This window comes from Molothrus aeneus, chromosome Z (genome assembly GCF_037042795.1).
Source record: "Molothrus aeneus isolate 106 chromosome Z, BPBGC_Maene_1.0, whole genome shotgun sequence".
Classification (NCBI taxonomy): Eukaryota; Metazoa; Chordata; class Aves; order Passeriformes; family Icteridae; genus Molothrus; species Molothrus aeneus.
In genome coordinates this window covers 56350562-56374046 of record NC_089680.1, presented here as the reverse complement: position 1 = coordinate 56374046, position 23485 = coordinate 56350562, and the positions used below count along the sequence as shown (strand labels likewise).

Sequence of the window (23485 nt, the reverse complement as noted above, 5' to 3'; positions counted from 1 at the left end):
TGTAGTTTTGGGGTTTTTTTCTCAGATAATTATCTCAGTTTTAAAAGCATTTTTCTTACCTGTTGTGAAAAAGGGACCTGTCTGCCTCTAATGATCTGTGATCCTCCCAGCCTGTGTGGGCTTTTTAGGAGTTCTGTCCCATTTCCTGTCTATAGTTTTGCATCAGTTCATTCAGCCAGCAATGGGTATTTTTGTAAGGATGGAGAGGAACAGGAGTAATGAAAATGGTAGTGACTGACAATTCTTACTGCAGTTTGGGAATATGTCAGGTCTTCTGTAGGTCTTCAAATGCCTGCAGAATCTGTTGCTTTATTACCAGATTGGACAATAAATTCATTCTTGCCATCTTCCATGCAAGCATGCTTAAATGATCCTGAATCTGCTGGAGTAAGATTCAAGATTTATCTGTATGTATCTCCATAAATTCCAGTAACACATTGGTTAGATCTCAGGAATCAACACAGGATTTTGTTAGGATGCTTGCATATAGGTTGCAAAGAGAGGGAAAGACATCTTTAGTATGATACAGGTCTTGATCTCCCTGAATCCACAGGGAATTTGAGTTTCTTAAGCTTATATGAAAAAGAAATGCAACTTAGAAAGGTAAAATGCAGTATATTTATGAACTAGATGTTACTATGTTGGTCAGGAAGCGTGGGTTAGTATCTTACATTTTATAACAGTTACACACTGAAACTTGAAATGCATGTAATTCGGTAATAAAACATGATTTTTTTCTCTACAAAAATAGTGATTTGGTATTGCAAATGGAGATAAGCTTTGAAAAAGAATGAAGTTTGAAGGTTACATTTTTGATGATGTGAAAGAAGTTTAATTAGGAATATATTAGTCTGTATCTAACTCCCAGTGTTTTGCTGAATCCCTGAGCTGAATTACATTCATATACAGCTGTAAGAATATGAAGAAGTTTTAATTACTGTCTCTTATATGCAGAGAGTTAACAAACAGGTGTGCTTCTAAGAAATGCTGATCTGTTTTAATACATATGCTCTTCTTAAAATCGATCTTCCTGACTAAGCCGCAGAAACATTTTGATAAATTCTGTGAGATATAAGTAGAAAAAGTTCTAAGTGCCTAGGTGAATGCACAGTTCTCCGGGATCCAAGCAAGTTTAAAGGAAGTGTGAATTAATGTAGCACAAAAATTGATAGGTCCAGAGGGAAATGCAGGCTACTAAGAATCAACTGAGGTCTGTTTAGGAATGAGTCTTAATTTGTCCATGCACTGATTAGCTTAGTTATCCATATAATTCTGTTATATCTCAGATTTTAAGGATCTCTAATAGGAATAGATTGGAGAATGGATAGCAAATGTGAATATATTCTTCTCTCAAACCTAATGGAGATGTGGCTCAAGATAGTATTAAAGGTAATATTAGAATATGAAGACTGGGATGTATGTTATTTCACTTAGTTGCTATTAAAAGGCTTTGCTGAATATACTCTATTTTCTACACGTGCTCAGCCACATAACATTATCATTATCAGCAGACATTTAGTTTATAAATATATTATATAATTCAGCTTATCTCTCCATTTGCTTCAAAATACTTGGCATTTATTTTTCAACACCATTGAAGTAGTTGTAGCTTTGCAGTTGAGAACAGTAATATCAGTGGTTTTGTATTCAAGATAGCTTTAAACCAGAGGTTTAGCTTTAATTTATAGCTTCTAGTGCACTATTTTATGCTTACACATGGGGCTGGGGACTTAAAAGTGTGGAATCACTGTGTAGTATGTAAGGTTGCAAAACTCTATCATTAGTAAAAAGGCTTTTTTCAGTAGCACATTATGAATATCTAGATGACTGTATTAAAAACACCCAACAAACCACTACAAACACATAAACATCCCCACTGTAAAACCAAACAACCAACCAAAAAACTAGCCAATCCCCTAAAAGCAAAACCCAATCCTTTTTTTATAAACTGAAATTTGCCTCTGCTTTCTGAAGTATTTTAAGGAGACAGCTTTTGCTTGGTTTCCACAGAAATGTTTTGCAGCAAGAAGGTATTAATGATTAAAATAGTTAGCCAAGATAATGGGAAGTTGGAGACTCTTACATTTCCTGTTTTTTTTTATCTTCATCATTTTATGCTGATGATCATGTTCAGCTAAAAAATTGCCTGTTTGGTGGTGGTTGTAAGCTAAGTATATATTTAAAGACTGTGGCTCTTTTGTAGAATTAGCCAGACATTCAGAATGGCTGTTTTGGTTAGAATAACATATTAATATTCACTGGGAATACAAAGGTTTTATCTTAATTTTCTTCTCATTTCTCTTTTCTCTTTCTTGCCCCCCTTCCACCTGGAAAGGAAATTTGGTTTTAGAGACTCATGAAGACATTATGTTTTTTAAATAATAGCAGACAGTAAGTGAGAAGATACTTAAGGGGAGAAAACAACCCTAATCAGTTAAGCTTATTAGAATTTCACGGTTCTCAGGAGGCTCTGAGTTGTAAATTGATACAACCCTGGGGTGACAGAAGAGGTGGAATTAAATCAGATTTCATCTAGATATATGAAGGCAAAATGGCACTAAAATCTAATTTTTACACTTAAAATACATTCACTAGTGATTTATGTCCAAACATGTTAAACCACACATTTCAGAAAGCTTATTACCATATTCCTTGCAGTGAATTCAGAATGATGTAAAGATTTTTCTTGGTGACACTTGCAATTCACACATACCTTTCCAGTAGTAAATGCAGTGCTTTGTCATGTTTTACAGTAGATGAACACACTGAAGAGCAACTTTATTTAGCTAATGTGCTGCACATACTCTTTAGCTACACTTACTGAACATACTGCTCCAGTGCAGTCCCTGCCACCCTTCATGGATATTGTGTCAGACAAAAAGCCTATCTCCTTGTTTTCAAAGCAGCCCAAAGAATGAATGTTTGGTACTTTAGAGATTTCTTTGTCGTCATAAGAATATCATGTTCAGCCATGTTTATCTGATGCTATGAAACTGTCACACTCAAGCCTAAAATTCTTAAAAGCAGGAGCTAGGAGTTAACACTGGCACAGCAGAAAAATTTGGGATGTAATTAGAAAAACTGTTGGATTGACAAGGTGTGACAATGGGAATAAATTCAGTTTGGTTTTCTGGTTGCTCAAAATAGTTTTCTTTCACATGAAGATGATAAAAAGAAAGAGAAAATGAGATGCCAGAAAAGAGGGGGAGAGTAGTGTGAAGGTGAAGGATGGGAAGATATTTATAGGGAAAGAGGAAGAAAGAATGATACACTTGATAAAAAGAAGAAGTTAGACATCCAGCAAATTGCTGTTTTCTTATTTACATCTGGGAAAAGCATACTAGATCAGAGGCAGCATCTGAAAACTTGTATGTGCAGATAAAAGAAGTCAGCTTAGCTGTACTTTTCATAAATAGGTCGAGGCTTTGTCTGCACACAGTGACATTTAATTAAGTAGGTAAGCTGAAAGCGATTTTTTTCATCCTGTGTTTTAACTACAGTTGAAATATTATTGGGGTTTGTAATTTTGTATGCTTATCTGAGTAAAATTCCATTAAGTATATTAGGAATTTGCCTGTTCTGGGGGGTTTAGCAATAATCTATCTATACAGTAATTTTTAAGACAATTTTACTGAGTAATTGAAGAACTGGGTGGTAACCTAGTCTTGTGGTGCACAGTTTTAATTGCACTTGTTTATATTCACACAGAATAAAGCAAATAAGTAAATATTGGATATCTCAGCTAAAAATGGGTGGCCATCAGGCACCTGGGTAGGGGTTTTTTGTAGGGATCTAGTTATGATACAACATTTTTGTAATTTGTATAGCAACTCCTGACGACATAATGATAATTTGTCACCATCCTTAGCGGACTCGTGCTAGTGAAAAATTTGATATAGTAATATAACATTTTTAACTGGTGCCATACATGTGCATGGTTTTTCTGTACACCACTCTCTGTTGAAGTGGTGTAGTAGATGTGCCAGGTTTTTACACATACAAACAAATGTGTTTTAGCAGATGATTAAGTACAGATAAACAACATATTTCATACAAGATTGTTACACCTCTCTCCCGTTGACACTCCTGCTCCCACCCCAGATCAGAAACATGCCTGGCGTAGCATGCTTTCTTTTAGATCTCCACAGACATTTGCCTAACACAATCCAACATACATTTTGTCCTAGTTATCAGAGTATGACTATTAAATAATTATGGGAAGAGAGATCTCATCCTTTTCATAAAGCAGAGTGGGTTTTTTTAATAAAGTGTAAAGAGTATCTGAATTAAAAGGTCTGCACTTTTTTTCACTTGCATACTTTATCTTCTAACTAACAGTAACTAATGTAGGTAGAAAATATGAAAGACAAGCAGTGAGAGAGAGAAGAATTGATTGTGCTTGCTGATCTGAAGAAGTACCAGAAGACGCTCATCTTGAATGAGACACGGAGATTGGAGAAATGAGATCTAATGGTCAGAAGTCTTTCTCTGCCCCTCTCTGGTGGCATTGCAAAACTATGACATCAAAATGCAGCAGACTTCCAGAAATCATTCAGGAAATGATCCTAGCTATTAATTGTGACTGGTAAACTTAAAATATACAAAATATCTTCCTTTTGCTGAACCTCATCTTTGCAGTTCTGATTTCTTCCATTCAGTCGCCAAAATCCTTCTAGGAAGGCAAACAGCAAGCAAACATCCCAGCTGAAATGGTGGATGCCTTTGCTATTAATGTATCTTTCTTCTTTCCTCTACCCGCTTTCTCTTCTGAAAAAACCCTTGTTTGCTTTCTTTTTTTTGTTTCTTAGCTGTTAGAAAGCCTTTAAAAATGCTTTTACTTCCCCTGTCATGGCATTATGCTCTTTGGAGGGAGGATCAGCTGGAGTCATGGCAAAGAAAACTGCTGTCCTGGTAGTTTTATTTTGTATTCACCATACGATTCACAGTATTGCATTGTTCCTTCCCAGAGGGGGAAGATTGGTCTCTCATGCAAATTACTGGTCCTTTTCTAGGCTTTTGTAGCCATCCTGAAATTGTTGGAAGGGATCTTTCTTTCTGCGGAGTGAGAAGGAGGAATTGCACCAGACAGGCTGGCCCCAGTTATTTTATCTCTTTCCTGTGTCTCTTACAGCTCCTTTTGAGGAGCAGGCAACAGGCAGTACCTATACTGTGTTCCCAGGGCTTCTACTGGTCTTGTGCATTTGGTGCGCCAAATTCAGTGACATTATTTGGCATAACTTGAGACTTACATTGCTTTGAGTACACAGAATCTGGCCCTCCTCCTTGTCTGTATGCAAAAGTGTCCTTGCTCATTTAAGCTGAGTGGATAAGCAAGTGTTTTTCTATTGACCCAAGTGGTACATGAAGTTGCTACCAGTTAAAGAAATGTGGTGTGTATACGTTATTTCAGCTGATAATATTTTGTGAGTATTTTGTGAATCCAGAGATTCAGCTTTCACAGAGCCTCATTATTGTTCATGGTAGTGCAGCTTTTATCCTCAGGAATGCCTCTAACCCTTGAAAAGTCTAAGAAAAACAAAGAGAATCTGCAGAAATAGAAATTTACTTTTAAATAAATAAAGTCACAGAGTGAAGTAGAAGGAATAAGGCTAGGAACTGTGTGGATGGATCTGCAGTGTGATTGAAGGTATCAGGCTCCAAGCAAGTTAAGCAGGACAGAAGTTTTAATTTAACCCCCATCTTCACAGACATCAGCACATTCATGCAGAGGATTATTACCACCATCTGTTTTATCTACAGCAGTTTTCATCAGTTGTGTTATTTTGTGGGTTTTTTAAGTGCTTAAGCACTGCTTTGAAGCCATTGTGTTAATTGTTAACTTTGGCTGAATCTGCATGGATGCCTATAGCAGTGTCAGCATGCTAAGATTGGAACTATTAGATTAATGAATGGAAGTATCAGCTCTGTGCCTGTGCAGTACGTTAATAGCTGTGCCAGTTCAATCAAATACACTACTGACTTTGTCACTCTGAAAGGTATTTACCAGATCTTAGATGGACTGCTGAGAAAGATGAATGTAATCTTTCATTTTAGTCTGACTTAAAAATAAGGTAATTAAATTCTTTACATAGATTATTTTGTTACTGTTCTTCACAGGAGAAGAATAGATATACCGATAGATTTGAATTCTTTGCTTAAATGAAATATACATGTATGAGGAACATTGTAGTGAATAGAAGGAAACTAATGGTTATCTTTCATATAGCTTAATCTCATATTCTCATTTACTAGAGTTAATGTTGAAAAGAGAAAAGAGAAAGAAAAGAAAAAATAAAAGAGAAAAGAAAAGAAAAAAGAAAAGAGAAAAGAGAAAAGAAAAGAGAGAAAAGAAGTATGCTTAATCCTTAATTTTTTTATATTTGTTTTTTCTTTCTTCTTTACAGAACCTGAAGAAGGTGTTTGTAGAATTTAGCCATCAGGAGCTATTTGAGTTCTACAACAAGGTCTGTAGATTTTACAATATTATAGTTTCTTTGTAAACACCTTATGCTGCTCAGCAGGAAGTGTTGCCTATATGAATTAAATAGAATAAAACTGGAAAGAAGGGATCCAACTTTAAATTAAGGCTGTTGAATTCCTTTGATCACATAAACCATTTTCAAGAAGAGCCTGTGCATTCACCTTTGGAATAGGCAGGGCTTGGGTCACTGTAAGCATACCTGGCGGTTAGTTCAGGAGCAGTAGCTGATGATTGACAGTGGGGATCTCTCTGGAAACAGCATCTTCATGTTACATCTTCAGTCAAGATGCTAGGCTCGTAATCCAGTCAAAATGAACTCTATTTTTTTGCCTTGTTATTATGCATTGGAAATTCAGAGGAAAACATCTGTGCATGCTAAAGAGGTAGTATTTAGTCAACTGTTTCTTTAAAATTTGAATATTTAAACTGCAGCAATGAATTCTAATAGCTTCATGTAAAAACAAATATTCATGAGTACAGGATTTTTATATTGGTATGCAAATATATTTGGTATGCATAGTTGAAGATATTGGTTATTTCTGTTTGCATGTTTCTAAACAACCCTTTATGAGTGGAGGTTTTTTCCTCTCTTTTTCTTTCCTTTAAATAGCTGGAAACTATACAAGCACAGCTGGATTCCCTTACGTGATGTTTTTGAAGACTTATTTCTCCATCATGCTCCTGCCACCTCATTATTTTGAATTGAAGATAGATTGCCAAGCTGCATTTCCTGAAGGGTTCAGCAGGTTGCTTCTAATAAAATGATATGGCTTATCTGCTTTTCAGACCAGTACCATAAGCCAAGAGTCTTTGTCAAGGGTCTGAAGATTCTAATGGACTTTCTCTTATTTGCTTAGCAGCTGTGGAAAATGCCTTCTTTACTTACAGTGGGAAAACACCTTGCCCAGACCCTCCCCCCCCACCTCCCCAAAGAATGCTACCCTGCTTCAGAAATACTTTTTTCATTCTGTGTGTTACTTGATTCTGGTAGAAATTTGCATGTTAGTGAGAGACCAGGAAAAAAACCCTTTTTTGTAGACATACATGTAGAAGTTATAAGAAAGTACACAGCTGATACAATCTCTATCCTTTTTAAATAATATTCACACAATTGATAATGCTTCTTGCAGATTTGTCAAAATAAATTCAGAATTTTGAAAGTTTATTTTGGGGCTAGTCAAATTTCATTTCACTATCTTTATTCTATTTTATTTTGGTGGGTTTTTTTTCCTTTGAAATAATCAACAATATCTCTGATTTCAGTGTTTACTCTTGGCACTGAAAATAAACATGGCTTCTTAGCACTGCATGCCCACTAACGAATCTAAGAAGTGTGATGTATAATTGAGAGGAGAAATCTCAGAGTATAAAACAAAAAAATACTGAAATGATCTGAAAGATTTCTGAAAGCTATGTTGATCCTTCCTCATGCTCTTTTTACCACCAGTATTTTTACATTGAACAGGAAAAATTGAAGGATGGTGATTAAAGGCCGACTTAGTCATACTTTCACCTATTAGTTCCAGATGATTCATGAGCAGCAGGAGAAAGGTGAAAGTCATCTTAGTTCTTGTTTGTTGACAGTTTGTATATGACTCTGGGGTCTGGGCTTATAGAAGGTGAGAGGAAATTTGCCTGTTCAGAAATTTAAATTTTTTTTCTTCCCTACATCAGGGATGGTTAATACCCAACCAGACAGTTTCCTTCTTTACTCATGACTGTAGGTATAATTATAACCAAAATGTATGTTTTGAATAGCTGGTTTCTCCTGAATAGTTTCGGTCCTCCTGTTCCAGATTTCCTGCTTTGTTGCTTTTTTGTGCCTTTTTGTTGCTTTGTTGTTAGGGATTGTGCTGTCAACTCTAGAATACTGTGAGGTTTGCACAAGCTGTCTGAGCTGAAAATTATTAGATTCAGATGATAACAGCCTATGTGTGAGTAAAGGGTACTGGAAAGAAAACACACACTTACCATGGTCCTTAGCTCTTTAAGGAAGTGCCAAATGATACTTTACTCCTCTGGTACAGTAACACTGTTACTGTAGAAAAGGAAGAAAGTCACCTGGAAGAAGCGAGTCACCACTGCCCAACAGAATACCCTCAGCTATCCACTATAGCTTGTGAGGCTGGCTGCCAAAATCATGTCTTGTCATAAGCCCCTGGTACACGTGCCATATTGTCTGGAGATACAGACGTCACCTCCTAGGTCTGGTTGTTCATCAAGAGCTTGACAGCTTACTCATCTCACCCATGCATAGACTGGTGCATGTCTGCAGCTGGACACATCCCCACCATTCCCGCTGCTTGCTGACAGTAGCAGTACTTTGTAGTTAGTGCAGCTGAGGGAACCCCTTTCTGCATGACATATCTTCTCTACCAGTCCTGTGGCACAGTATGCTTTGTGCAAGAACACTGCTCTTGAGCCTTTTCACTGAGTTTTCAGAGCTTATGTTCTGGAAATCAGGTCTAAAGCAAGTTCAGACCTTCCTGTGTGGATACAGGACATACTAAGGCAGTTGTGTGAGGGGTTTAAGTTATCTTTGTGAATGTAGGCAGTGTTTGATGAATCCTGGAGGAGGACGTGAAGGCTGGACTAGTTTGGAGAGCAAGAGCCGTGGACAAATCAGCAGGCATATCTTAGAAAAAGAAGTCAGGGTCAGAAGAAATGGGGCACAAGAGAAATGAAGGAGAAAGTAGAGAAATGGATATTCCCAAGGATGGAATTTGGGGGTTGGAAAATACCAGGAAGAGAGCAGAAACATTGGAAAAGATGACAGAAGTATATATACAAAGGAAAATATTAAGCAGAGGGGGAAATAACCTTATAGTAGAGTGAGAGTAGGGGAATCAGAGTAAACCAGAATTAGCTATAGAAATTAGCCAGTTGTATAACTGCATCTAGTATTTCAAACTAACCCAGAAGTGCCAACCTTGGTGCAAAGCTGACCAAGATCAAAGTATGGGATAATGAAATACAGATTTGAAATCTAGCTTTAATAGTAAATATTTAAAAAAATTATAAAACTATGTTGAAAGGGATGAAAAAGCCTATGACTGCAATAATTTAGTAAAATACATTTAATGTTTTTCCTTGTTTGCAGATGATTGAAAAGATTTACAATTTCTTTACAGTGTCCGCCTTTTATTTTTTACTAACTGTACCGAATTCTTGGTGTCAAAAGCTTTATTGTAAGAAGTACAGTGGTTGCCTTTAGTCAGGAACTGCTGAGAAATAAACATTTAGTTTAAAAAGACTTTTCTGTATAAAATGGGAAGCTTTGGGGTTGTATATTGTTGCGGACCAAGGACATAACCTGTACCATCTTAGAGAAGAACGTTGCCACTTAAATGTAAGTGCTACTGACTAAGGAGAGAAAATTGGCTAACTGAGAAAGAGCAGAAGACTTTGGGGGTTTTGTTAGGTCTTGCAGAAAAGAAGGCTGTTATCCTGGTTGCTTCTGCCTGGGTGTGAGTGAACCTGGAGAGGGGAAGGTTATTCTTCTCCTGAGAGAAGCTGTCTCTGCTTGGTTTGTATAGAGTCCTGGTGTCACACAGGTGTCAGTGAACAAGAGGAAAAACAAGCACTGGCCCAGACGGGGTCATGCGTGGGTAGATCTGCCTGAAGCAGGGACTCAACCAGTGCCTTAGGGGTGGCAGAAAGAAAAACACTTCTGGGAAGAAGGTGGCATGTAGACTACACAGAATGACCACACCAGGCTGGTGTGAGAGCCTAGACAGAAGTGTGCATTCTGGAGGTGTTCAAGCTGTGGTTATGGGTACTGGTGAAAAACAGAACACTTGAATCTCAGGGCTATTTTGAATAGCCCCGAGAAGAATTTTGAAATTTTTTATTGCAGAAAACAAAAGGGATGCTTTTTCCATTTTCAGGATCCTAGCATACTGGCCTGTAATATCTCTTGGACATGATCCAGATTTGAAATTACCAAGGCTTCACATAGTGTTGAAGAAGATATTTGCAGAGATTTATTGAACTCTAAAACTGGAAATTGGAATGAGTAAGAATTACTAAATCTTATTTCAGATCTTCCAGTGCATTTAAAAAACATTTGATTCATCTTTGTTCAGACATTAAAGACAGTATTTTCTGTGACTGTGCTTCTTCCAAAACTATAATGTCAAAATCTGCCTCAAATGGACTGTTGGCAAAAGAAGGAAATCTTTTGATTCAGGTGTAACAAGCATCAATAATATTTTGACGTGAAGATTTGGAGTTCTGGACCTAAGAGAAAGCCAGTTCTCAAACTGCCTCAAAAGCACCAAATTACTGGTAAAGAGCAACCACCTGTACATCACTGAGAAGAACCAACACTAACAGCATGTTAATGCTTGTTGAGTACAAATGCATTAGATTATCTTTGTCCAGTTCAAGCTCGGAGATGTAATTCCTGTTTTTTAAGCAAATACAAAATGTCTGTAAATTTTTGCATTTATTTTTGTTGACGTAAAATACATAGTTAGACAAATATACCTTTGCTGTCTCAAATTTTGACTAACTGCGAAACCTATTTTGGCACTCCAGAGGAGGCTTTCAAATTCTCCTTTAATTTCTGGGTTTGCTGACCCATAAATTTTGAGTAATGACCTGCAGCTTCATTTCTACAGTCTGATTTTAAGGGCTCTGAAGTCTTGTTCTTTCAGAGCATGAAGAATTTACGGACATGCTAAAATTCTTAACCATGGTCAAAGGAAGAAAAGTGGTTATTGTTATAAAATAGCATAAGCTCCCCTTCACACTTGTTCATATTCTCATATTCTTGATTCCAGCATCATCAGTAACATTTCATTGCTTGGCTTCACTGGCATATCATATCTTCAAAGATTATGAATTCTCTCTTTTCCATAATACATTATGGTAAAATAATGACAAAGCTTAGTAATGTCTGCTGACCAGTGAATAAGTATCATGGCACTTTGTGTTATAAGCTTTAGTAGCTTATTTGACCAATGAAAATGAGTAACATTTTGAACTACTGTGTGGAAGTTCCTTTTCTATGGAGTAGATATGAATAACAGTGATTTTGAGTAGGTGTGTGAACCACATTGCTGCTGACTGGTACGCTATTGATGGTGTCTCATTAAGATAAACTAGTAAGATATTTTTATCTGCAATTGCATAAGTTGATTTCTAATTTCAATAGAAATTAATCAGTTTTGTTGGATCTTCCCTTGGCCTCCTTAATTATTGATCAGACCAAATTATATGCTGTGATTTTAACTGAAATAAAGTGTTTAGACCATCCCTTCATCCCCTCATTATTTTGTTTCTGAAGAGATAAAAACTACTGGTCTGTTACAAATCAGATAGTGTTCATCTGTGTTCAGCTATGCATCCAGGAAGCACTTGCCCCTCTCACTTAGAGGAGTAGTCTTTTTTTCTATTGAGGTCAAAATATATTTCATGGTTGTCCAATGTTTTTCTCTGATTATTGAAATCATAGGAAGGCAATTTGTAGTCCTACACATGCTGGAAGCATAACTGTCTTGACCAGCTGTTCTAATAAGATTATTACATTTTTAGAGCACTTTTAACTTCTTGTCATCAGTATTAAACATTAATTGCCCCTTTATGGTAATAGAAGACATACATTCAAGAAAATGTGAATGCATGTAGCACCTGCCTCTGAGATGGCTGTGCAGATCCACAGAGGCCGGCACAGGGAGCTGTGGAGTACTAGTTCTGGCACTGGACACACTGAAGTGGCAGATGAGCTGTTTTGGAATTCACCCTCTGGCGATTCATGATAAGAGAAGGGAGGAGGAAGCAGCACTCCCTGGACGGTGCTAACAAGATTCCTCACTGTGTTGGAAGGATCATCCCACCAGGGTTAATATGAAGAGCTCCACATACAGGTGAGCCACCTTTTTTTCATTTAGTTCCCATCCATGGTTTCAGCTCTTCAATAAAGTGTATTTCATGGACAGCATGAGAACACTGTGCTTTTTCTGTCATGCACTTTCCTGTTTTTCTGCTTCCAGGGTTAAGAAATGTTTCTTTGTTAAAAAAGAAAAAAACAGTCTGATTTAAGAAATTATGCAGTTAATTATGTAGTAGCATTTTAAATACTGCTTTCTTGTTTTTGTTTCTAATTCAAAGTGTTTGTCATAGCCAGTATCCTTGCTGGCAGCAGAGAATGAATCTCAGTGAGGTCAGTGAAGCCCAGGGACTGAGGAAAGGACCATGTCTCCTGTTCGTTGTATTCCTCCCTGTTGATCCCTGTGGGGCAGTTCAGGCTTTTCCTTTGTTTTCACCTCAAATTGCCTGTTAGTTGAGTGGTTGCTACCTCTTTCCTGGATAATAGTGCATCAGGAAAAGGTCAGAGATGCTGACTGCATTGGAAAAAAACTTAAGTCAGAGTACGTGTTGTTAGCTTAGCTCTTTATTTTGAAAGGGATGAGAATGTTTTCTTCATGCAAGCTGCAGTTCTGCCCAGGTCTCTTCCCTGTAAGGGAGGAGTACTGCTTTGCACATAAGATGATTCCCTGATACCTCTGTCAGGAGCTATGCCTTGTGATGGTAGATCTCCACCATCTTCTTCTCTTCTAATTCCTAGCAAATTCTTGCTACTTCTAGCTCATACACAGCCTGGAGAGAGGCACCACAGGCCTCAAGAACAGAAGAGGATCTTTCTCTTGCTTCATCTCTCCTCCCAAGAGGATCCCTACTCTTCTCTCAGGCTAGTGTTCAGTACAGTTCCAGGTAGTATCCTACCTACAAGCTTTTGTTGAGGTTTTATCATCACCCCAAATTTGAAACTCACTTTGAGAAAGGTCCAGAAAAGATCTGTATGAAAAGAGAAGTCAAACAAGACCAGCCTTTCAGGATATTCCATTTCAGGGGTATTATTCACTATTTGGCCATTTCTGGAACAAAATCTATGTTCAACTAATCGATGATAAAATTTTTTCTTTGCAGCCAAACTGCCTACTTGAATAAAACTGCCTACTTGTTTCCCCACATCATCCTTATGAATCACAGCAAGCTAAAATATCCTTGGAATCGGATTTAGGGCAACAGAAGTGAAGTGCATCAGATAAATGTAGAAAAAAATATATAAGTGTGAACTGATACCTTCGGAGCTGTGTTCACTCGCTGTCTGACAGGATGAATGGCAGTGATCCCAATTTCTTAGGTAATCTGATACTAGATATAATAAAAAAGCTGGCCTAGTTAAAATAGATATAAAGAGGCAAAAAGGACACAAACAAGCAAAGCAGAGTCTCCTTTAAGCAGGAGAACATAGTATGTCACTGAGGATGCTTGAAGTGAGAAGTTTTCTCAGGTCTTGCTTGGGGCAGCGCAGACTGTGTGTAATCCTCATTGCAGCACCCAGTAAGTGACTTTGAGTGCTTTTAATGTCCTCCTGCAACTGAGCTGCCTCTCCTCATATCCTGTCAAATGTCACCCCTGCATCTACCCATTAAAATCTGTTTGGCAGCCTACTGATTGATTCCTTTGTGTCTGTAGTCAGAAGAAGGACAGTCTGGGTGCTCTTCTGTATGTCAGGACAGAAGATACAAGGTCCTGAATTACCTCCTGCACTACTGGGCAGTACTGCTCTTAACTGCTTCTGCAAACAGCACCCAGCACCCAAATGGGAATGCAAAGTATTTCAAGTAATTTTAGTGTCTTTCTGTCTGAATGAGCTGTGTTTGCTAGGGTTGATGGACAAGGTTTTGGGTGGGTGAGTGTCTCTCTCAGCACTGAAGTTGATAAGTTTTAAGATCCACCTTCTGTCTGAAAACAGAGAAGTTTTAAATTAATATTTAGTTGAAATACTCAATATGAAAGAGAAGCCAAAGGTGGAGCTTATTCTGCTGCCTAGAGCAAAGTTCATGCTTTAACTACTATGTTAGATGAATAAAATCTACCCTTGAGTTCCTTTCAGATGGGCCTGAATATGAATGTGTAAAATTATCTGAGCAAGAGGTCGTACCCCTGTGGTATAATGATTTCAGCATGTTGGAAGAAAGGAAATCTCCTATTAATCAACCTTATTCCAGTGTGCAAGGTCACAAAGCATGAACTTGGTACCTTATTCTGCGTTTCATAGCCCTGCCTAAATCAAACCCAGGCTGCAGACATGACTGCACTTTTTACTTGCCAGAGTAGCCCCATATCATAAGTATCTTCAGTCAAGTGATAGAGGTGGTTTCAAATCAGACAGAGCATTCACCTGCCACATTAGCCCACTTCTGCAGCCAAGATATTAGTCCTTGAAAATTCAGCCCTTGAGAGTTCTGTTAGCCTCCAGATAAAGTAACCATATCTCTTGTATAAAAAGATACAAGGGATCTTCTTATCACTTGTATGAAGATCTACTGTACCTCTTGACTAACAATATATGTGTGTGTGTGTGTGTGTATATACATGTATACACATATATATGTACGCACATATCTTTACAGAAGAATTCTGATGACTTGTTGACCAGTCAAAGATGCTACAGATTTCTTTGCATAATCTTTTCTCCTTATTTCTCCCTTTCTGCTTATATTTCTCCTGTATTTAAAAGCTGATTTTTTACCCAGTCTGGGAATACAGTGCAGCAGTAGTCCCCCTGGTATACTGACATAAGGATGAAGAAGAACAGGAAAACACTACTGTGCCAGCTTGTAAAAGACTTTGTCTTCTAGGAAGAGCCTGCTTGGAGGGGAAAAAAAAGAAAAAAAAAGTTAATTTTCATAGATTTAGATTAGCTTATTATACATGGAATGATTGTCCATCCCTCTCCCCAGCTACAAGTTAGCTGAAATCTCACTGTTATGCATCATGTTAACAGCACATTATCTGAAAAATGCAGATACCTATCTGTAGTCTCTAGTTTTTAATCCATCAGATTTCATGAACATGATCTCTGAGGACAGTTATAAGCCCCAGTAATAAAAATTATGCATCCCATGAATCATGAACTGGAATTCTGGTTCTCCTTTGGTTTTTGTGAAAACCTTCCTCCAAACTCAGCTTCTTCTTTGACCTCTTTGCTGATGTATTCTATTTTTTACTGATTTTAGCTTAGTTCACTGAGCTAACTGGTTCTGCTCACAACTTTCCCTACACTCTTTAAGTTGAAATTAATGTTTTGCCATGTTCTTTCCCTATTTGCTATATATGTACTCTGTCAACTTTTCAAAAGAAGGGTCAGGAGTTGCCATTTTTCTGTCAACAGTCCTCTGCTGGTGTGCACTTTTGAAGGACTTAGTACAAATCTTAAAGTCAGTAAAAAATCATTCACAATTAGATTATGCTGTATAAAATTGCACTATTCATCACAGTGACACCCAAGGTTACTGGTGATACATGGAAGTGGTGAAATAAACCAGCTAAACAACTGCAAAGATCAGAAAACAGTAAAATACAGAAAAGAAAAAGGAGAGGAAGGAGAGGAGAGGAGAGGAGAGGAGAGGAGAGGAGAGGAGAGGAGAGGAGAGGAGAGGAGAGGAGAGGAGAGGAGAGGAGAGGAGAGGAGAGGAGAGGAGAGGAGAGGAGAGGAGAGGAGAGGAGAGGAGAGGAGAGGAGAGGAGAGGAGAGGAGAGGAGAGGAGAGGAGAGGAGAGGAGAGGAGAGGATCATTGGATATTTGGACACATGGGGCACGTAACTAATCCACCTTTATTAGATAATCAGTCCTGCTACAAAACTAATGTTTCCCTTGCTTCTTTAAGTGATTGTGTAAACTGTTACTCTACAGAAGTTTTGCTGCATTAGCAAGAAAATCTTTCTGTTTTCTGTAAGTACAGTCTGTTTATTTGAGTACACAGTTTTTTGGACACAGTCATTTTGGCATTTGGAAATGGATGACTCATTTATAATACATTTTTAGGGGCACTTCAGCAACTTTTCAGTCCCTTCATTGAGAAGTAAATAGGTCTGAGAATGTCTGAGACAATGTGGAATAGCCTTATAAATTCATTTTAGTATCCATAAGGAATGATGGGAGCATTGTGTTCAAAAGTACAGAAAGTTGAAAATGTTGATGCTTCAGAAACACCAGTATTTGAAACATATTTTTATAATCAGAAGAAAAAGGGCAGCATGAAACATAGCATGGCAAAAACCACTCAGGGTCTTGTCTATGAGTCTGATGAGATTTATGATCCATGGTCCTAGCCCATGCATTTTTGCAATGCTGGAAAAGCAAACACAAGGTAATGGAAAACAATTATGAGTCATTCCTTTACTTCAGAGGTGATTAATGTGACATAGTCAAGTTAAATCCTCCGAAGAGACATCAGCTATGTTTTCCATTGATGGGTTTTGTAAGCATGGGTTTGATACTCTTCCACAGGAGATTTTAATTTCCTGCTAAAAGATATGGTTCATGATCAAAACCAAGGTATACATAAATACTAGCTGCTCAGCTTGTAAGACTGATGGTTTTCTTATCAGCAAATGATAAGGACATCTTTAGTTTTATGACACAAACAACTCTGAAGTAAAGCATACAGAAGTGAATTGAAATATTCTAATGGACTAGGCTGCAAAGGATCTAATAGCATCTCATCAGACCACCATATTCCTGGTCTGTGTATACTTGCATTTAAAATCTGAAAATATTTGTTGTTCTAAGTGAAAGAAAGAGTGGCATTTAGAAACATAGGCAACAAAAAGGATGAGCTCAAAAAATATAAAGGTCCTTGGAAATGCTGCCAAATAAAACTATCTAAAGTCCACATCCACAAAACTGGATTGTCACTTTGTGCTTGCAAGCATTATTGAACCCTGATCTGGCTCCCTGTGCATATTTGCAAACCTACTGGTGTCACTGCAGAGGGCATAAAGTTAGATTTAGCCCCTGAGTAGTTTCCCTTGATGTGTGCACTTGATGCGTGTCACTTAAGGTATTAATACAGGAGGTTAAAACTGTCTTTCATTCCGTTTGTCTCCAATTTCTAATGGGAAACATGTCCTAGGGTTGCTTTGCCACCACCCCCAGCACTTCAGTCCTAAAATGCCTCCATTCAGACTTTTGATTCCACTTTTGTGTATGCTAAGTTAGCCCAGCTCTTCTATTGCCTTTCTCAGTTTCAGCAAATCCTTAGTTGGAGCAACATCTTCTCTGGGTGGGAGCTGAGCCCAGAGGTTCTCTCCAGTGTAACTGAGTGTAGTTTTGTGGCTCGGCTGGATGGAAGTGTTTTGCAGAAGTTATTTCAAATTTTGTCTATTCTTACCTGTTACCAGGATGTCAACTCTCAACTTAATTCACATCCCACTTCTGTGCTTAGAAAGGCAGAAGATTGGTTATATGAAACTCATTTTTGATGTATTGAGTGCAGTTGTATTCTAAGGTTACAAAATCAGGTGCTGTCCTACAACTCAAAGCTTGAAGTGAATGTGTTCCTTGGGATGTGAATGCCATCCAGGCAAAGTCTGTTCACTCCTTGTTTCCCTCCATTTCCTTAATATCAGAGACAGGTGAACTCAGGGCTGTATACATCCACATACACAGACGTATCTTGGTTCATTGTACTGCTGCAAAGGGATACATCTGTATTGAATTAACCATTTGCAGAAGTATTTAGCACTTTTATGGTCAGTTTGTTCCTAGGAAAATATTGGAAAAGCTCAGTGATCTCAGGGTTTATCTGACACTTAATGAAGAGTTTTTTGGACACAGTCATTTTGGCATTTGGAAATGGATGACTCATTTATAATATATTTTTAAGGGCACTTCAGCAACTCTTTCCCACTTTGCCCCCTTCACTTTTCACAGTTCCTTTTTTTTTCCCCCCCAGACTTCACCTATAGCTACCTATATCCATATTCACGATATGAGTAGTGATGAATGAAGCACTACACCATATGTGTAGTGCTTGGGTTTCAAAGGGTCAATGCTGCTCCATTCTGTGTGGCAAATAATCTGTTGGTGCCACTTCAGGAGCTGGATTTAGGGTTTGGCGGCCCTGGAAAGGGGAGAGCTGAGCAAGCCAATGGAGCTCAGCTCCTTCTGGCATTATTCTGCCACGTGGACTGCAGTACTGTGACTCCTGCTTAAACCCCTACTAAAGACCTCTGTTTATTCTGCAGGTAAATTCCTCTTCCGAGTCAACATTTCTCAGATTGCTCTCTGACACCTACTTGTTGTTCTTCCCCATGGAGAGCTTCTGATACTAAAATTCTCTCCATCAAGGCATATAATTTAGTACATTCTTTGCGCCAACCCTGAGTTTATTGTGTCTTTGCTTTGTCTTGTTCTCACATTACTGACTAATAAAGATAGTTCTTATTTTCTATCAGAATTATTTTTCAGGAACACATAGTGTGACAGATCTCTGAGGATTAAATTCCTAGGTAGTATTCCAAGTTTCCTGGTTTCCCAGTTCTCTGTTGTAGATAAGGATCAACATGCAAAAAAGATTTTTTTCTCAGGTCCATGTTAATCTCAGCTCTTGGGCACTGTTTTCTTGCTTTGTGGGGAAAGTGTGAAGTGGGTGAGTACATCCTCCTTTATTCACCCAAGTATTTCTCTTATCTGGTGTTTTTAGTATCCAGACAGTATAACTGGAGTTTTTTCCTATCTTCATTTTTCTTTTTTGTGTTTTTGTTTTGTTCTGTGGTGTGGGTTCTTGTTTCTCTGTGCAGCTTTTTCTTTTCTTCTCTGTTTGTTTGGGGCTTTTTTTACCAGCTTTTGGTGTTACTATTTATGCAACCTTTATTCTTAACTTTGATCTGATATTTAGGAAGTTTGTTCTATTTTTGCAGGATCCCAAGCATCAGATGTTAGCCTGTACTTATTCCTCTAGTACTGCTCTGTTACACTGATGATCCATAGAGGAAGAATTGCTTTAAATGCGCTGCCCACTAAAGATAAAGATAGCTCTTAATTCACCTTTTTCCTGAGAGACATCTTCAGCCTGTGAAAACTTTTATAGAGATATAAAGTGACAGGGAGTTTTTCATAAAAGAGAGGCCAAAGGCGGCTTGAACTAAAGCAAAGCGACATGGCATTTGAGTCCCAAAGATTTTTGCCTCTCCTTACAAAGACCTGAAATGTAGTCAAAGGATGAAACTGAATCTTGAATTTATAGGCACGTGGTTACTCACAACTTGCAGATAGAACTACAGAATATGGCCTTGCTGGTGAAGTTTGAAGATAGCCAAGAAGCATCCCTCTGATGCAAGGTCCAAGAGGGATAGCTTTTTTGCTTCATGAGTGTCTGAAAGTACTTTGGTGCTTCTGTCTTTTTCTGAAGGACAGATAGTTTCTTGTGCTCACCTAAATTGCTTTTTATATCTTTTCAAATTGATATGAATTCATAACCTTAGTCCTTGGGGTCTCTTGCTGATTTGGAGTTGGGACCAGGGTCAGAGGTGGAAGGATTGAGAAATTTTATTTGAGTGGAGTTCATTTCACCACAAAGTGCTATCAAATTATTTATCAAGTGTCACATATATGAAGTGAAGAGAAAAGAACTGTATTGTTTCAGGGATCTGGCAATATCTAAGAGGGTGACATAAAGGTAATAAATTGGACAGGGAGCTAAACTATTACAGAATCCTGTCTACTGCCCCTGTTAAGATCCATTCTAAAGGCATTACATCAGCTTAAATAGAGGGAGTACTTGCTCACATCCCCTGTTGGGTCTAGAAAGTTAAATGGTCAGCAGAGGCAGGAGGCAGATAAAAAATTATTTGCTTCTTTGAATTCCACCAGCCTTCATCTGTGAAGTTATCTTAACCCATTGTGAAAACCTTAAAAAGTCAGTATGTGACAGTAGTGTCTAGTAATTTAAATAAAAAAGAAGAAGAGTATCTACTCTCTGATGGTAATAAAATTCTCATACCAGGCAGTTTTTATTCTTTGATCCATAAAAGCCAGGTATTCAAAGTACAGCTTCATTGTCTGCCTCATTAGCTAAAATGGAGCCTAAATTGAAAGGGAAACAAAGTGTTTGTATGTTTTGGTACATCTTTTAGTATAGATAATCTATTCAAGGGAAATCAACCAAACAGACTGCTTTTGGAGAGTGGATGTCTGAAAGGAATAGCACTCACATCCCAAGACTTCTGTTTTATAATCATACCCCTCCTTGAATACTAAAGATGTAGCTAATTGTGATAGTAAAAATAAATAATTGTCCAAGAATTTACATTGTTACAATATGAATAATAAGATTATGGCCCTTAAATTCAGTTGAGATCCAGATTTGTTATGTAGAGTCTATTTTTAATAATGTTTGTTTTGTCTTTTGAATCCAGTTTTGTCCTCATTAGGGAACGTGAGGTGCTGTCACATAGGATTTCCTGAGGAAGGGATATCCAATGTCAGTTCCACAGCAAGCAAAAATAAAAAACTGAACACAGGCAGGTCAAAGCAGTGTTGTGCAGAGACACCTAGGCTAGGTGGGGTGCTGAAGTAGCTGCAGAAGATCAACTCACTACAGGATAATATATTTTGCTTCTCAGCAGAGTTGAGTAGCTAGAAGCAGAAGCAGGTGAAAGTAGCTCTGAATAGGCCTGCAGTGAGCCATGAGGATGTTTCTCATTATTGTAATGTAATAAGAACCCTTTTCTGGTTTCCTCTGCTGTGTTGATGTAGGATTCACTTAGTCTTGGCAGTCTGTAAGATGTTGAAACAAGAATATTGTTTTAGTTAAAATAATGGTTTAAGATCACAAATTTTTGGAGACCAGTGGTGAGAAATGATTAATTTAAAACTTTGAAAGAATTGTTTGTATTCTTCCCCCTCTCCTCTACTGGCCTCATCTATTAGTGCTTTGTAAGTAATTTCAAAATAATTTCCATTTTCTTTTCTTATATAGCTGGTCACTCATGCAGGATTCAGGATTCTGTGTGGAATTCAGGATTCAGTTTTTATTTGCACTTGATTTTATCTGACTTGTATCTGACTTTTTATACTTTCTTTAACTTTTCGAATAGGATTACTTGTACAATGACAGAAAAAGGCTGATTCTGAAATGGGCCTGTGGGTACTACTCTCCTGTGAACTGAAATAATTCTGGTTTGCACTGAGACTGCTTACTTATTTGTCAAGCTTCCAGGAGAGAAGTGGCAGAAGCAAATGCTCTGACTGCTAAACTTCAGCTGGGTGCTATTCATCAGGATCATGTCATGCTAAGAACTGCTGCAGAGCTCACTCTTGAGGTGACTCCTATACCCATTATTTCCAAAACTAGCACTGTCATCATTTCTGTCTGGACCATACATATGGCAAAGAATAACTAAGGTGTGTGTCAGCTGTCAGAAGACTTTTAAGTATATCTCTAAAATGTACTTAAAGAAGAAAACCTTCAGATGTTTCAGACTTCCACTGGCTGTGTTTATATATCTGCATGCCAGATTTTGCCCACAAGAGACAGCAACTTAGAAACCGCCTATAAGGCAAAAGAGAAATCTCCAGCAGAAGTGACTGAAGTCTCCACCAGGCTTTATTTCCAGGTGCCTGGGCTGATGGAACATGCTCTTCCTCAGAGGGAATCTGAAAGGCAGTTACCTGTTTCATAGAACAGTGTAAGACAAGTCTGCAATGTTCAGCAGGTGTGGTGTCTGAAAGTAAAGACTCCTAAATGTGATATCTAGTTAGTCACTGTACGTTTAACCAGCAATCTGTAGCGTGTTTGCATAACTACTTATGCTTATCTTTAATAGGAGGAATAACAGCTCTATTTCTTCTCACTCTTATCTGTTACCTCTGTATAAACCTAATATGGAGAAAGAAACTAAATTAGGAATGCAGGTGAAAAAGTTCAGGAGTTCTTCCAAAATGCTTTTCCCCCCCCTCTCATTCTATTTTTTTGAAAACTCTTTCTCCTGGAGAGGGGCTGATGTGCATTGTCAGTAAAATTCCACCTCTCAGCATTGAACAGGAACATGGAGGAGGCTCATCCGTCATGTCCCCAAACATCACAGTGAAAAGATGATGTACTCTTGCCTTGGCCATCAAAGGGAAGGGATGCTTTTCATGCTGTGTAACTCATGGGCAGCTGACAAGGTTAAAAACATGGTTTCAAATCTGCCAAGTTAGATTACAGATTCAATACTCACTTTTAACTTTTAATCCAGAGTTTTCAGGGAACTTTCTTCGGTAACTTTGCTGTGAACATCCTTCATACTCGTTACACACTCTGGCAGCTTGAGTGAGACACTGTCACTTGAGGTCATGAGTACATCAGGCAGAGAAATGAAGTGCTCTATATATACATATTTTGGTCTATATTTACACTGTTGGGATGTTTGTTTTCTGTTCTATAAGTGTTCTTTTGATCAGTCTCAGCTGCATTTTCTTGTAAAATATAAAGATCAGAAAGCTGACTTGTACTTGGATTCTTTGTTGGAATGAGATTACTCAGGTTGTTTCAGAATTTCCAGAAATTAGACAGATTCCATTTGTTTCTTCTCAGAACAGATGGTGGAGTAGAATTTGAATCACTGAAGTGATCGTGGGAGAGAAGTTACAGTGGGGGAAAAAAGGGAATTTAAGTGAAACTTTTCACACTTTCCCTTTTTTTGCTGATTCCCAGCTTTTGTTTTTATGTGAAGAGTTTAATAGATCCAGCTTTCAGATTTGTCTCCATTGTTCAGAGAACTATAAAATCAGATGGATACAATCTAGAATATTCTGTACTTTTACTAGATACTAAATGGATACTCATAAAGAGTTAGACTTTCACCTCATGAGTTGAGTTCAGATCTATTTTAGTGGGCTATTTCCTTCTTCATTCCCTGAAGTGACAGAGCTAAAATCAGGATTAATTCTCCCACTCTTTAAAATGAGATGGATGGATGAATTTAGCATGGAGTCTGAAGAAGCCACATCAAAGCCACCATCACTACCAAAACTGAGGCCCTGGATAAGAACTCAGTCTCTTTCTACATCATCCCTTTAAATTATTTCCGTGCAGATCTTTCTTTATTTATGCTTCTGTATTGTCTGCAGTTGTAGGATCACAGACCAGGCTAACTCAAGGAAATAGCTGGCACAGGGCAGTGACAGAGATGGAGGACTGCACTCTGGATACCAAAAAAA

The 23485-nt window shown here is 38.0% G+C and overlaps 1 protein-coding gene across 1 annotated transcript in view; it reads left to right on the top strand.

The window, feature by feature from the left end:
• Positions 1 to 7646, top strand: part of COMMD10 (COMM domain containing 10) — a 106971-nt gene extending 99325 nt beyond the window's left edge. The window contains exons 6-7 of the mRNA XM_066569560.1: positions 6405 to 6464; positions 7092 to 7646. Of these exons, the coding sequence (XP_066425657.1) occupies positions 6405 to 6464; positions 7092 to 7130 (99 nt within the window). The 3' untranslated portion in view covers positions 7131 to 7646. The remainder of the gene's footprint in view (positions 1 to 6404; positions 6465 to 7091) is intronic.
• The last annotated feature ends 15839 nt before the right edge of the window (positions 7647 to 23485 follow it).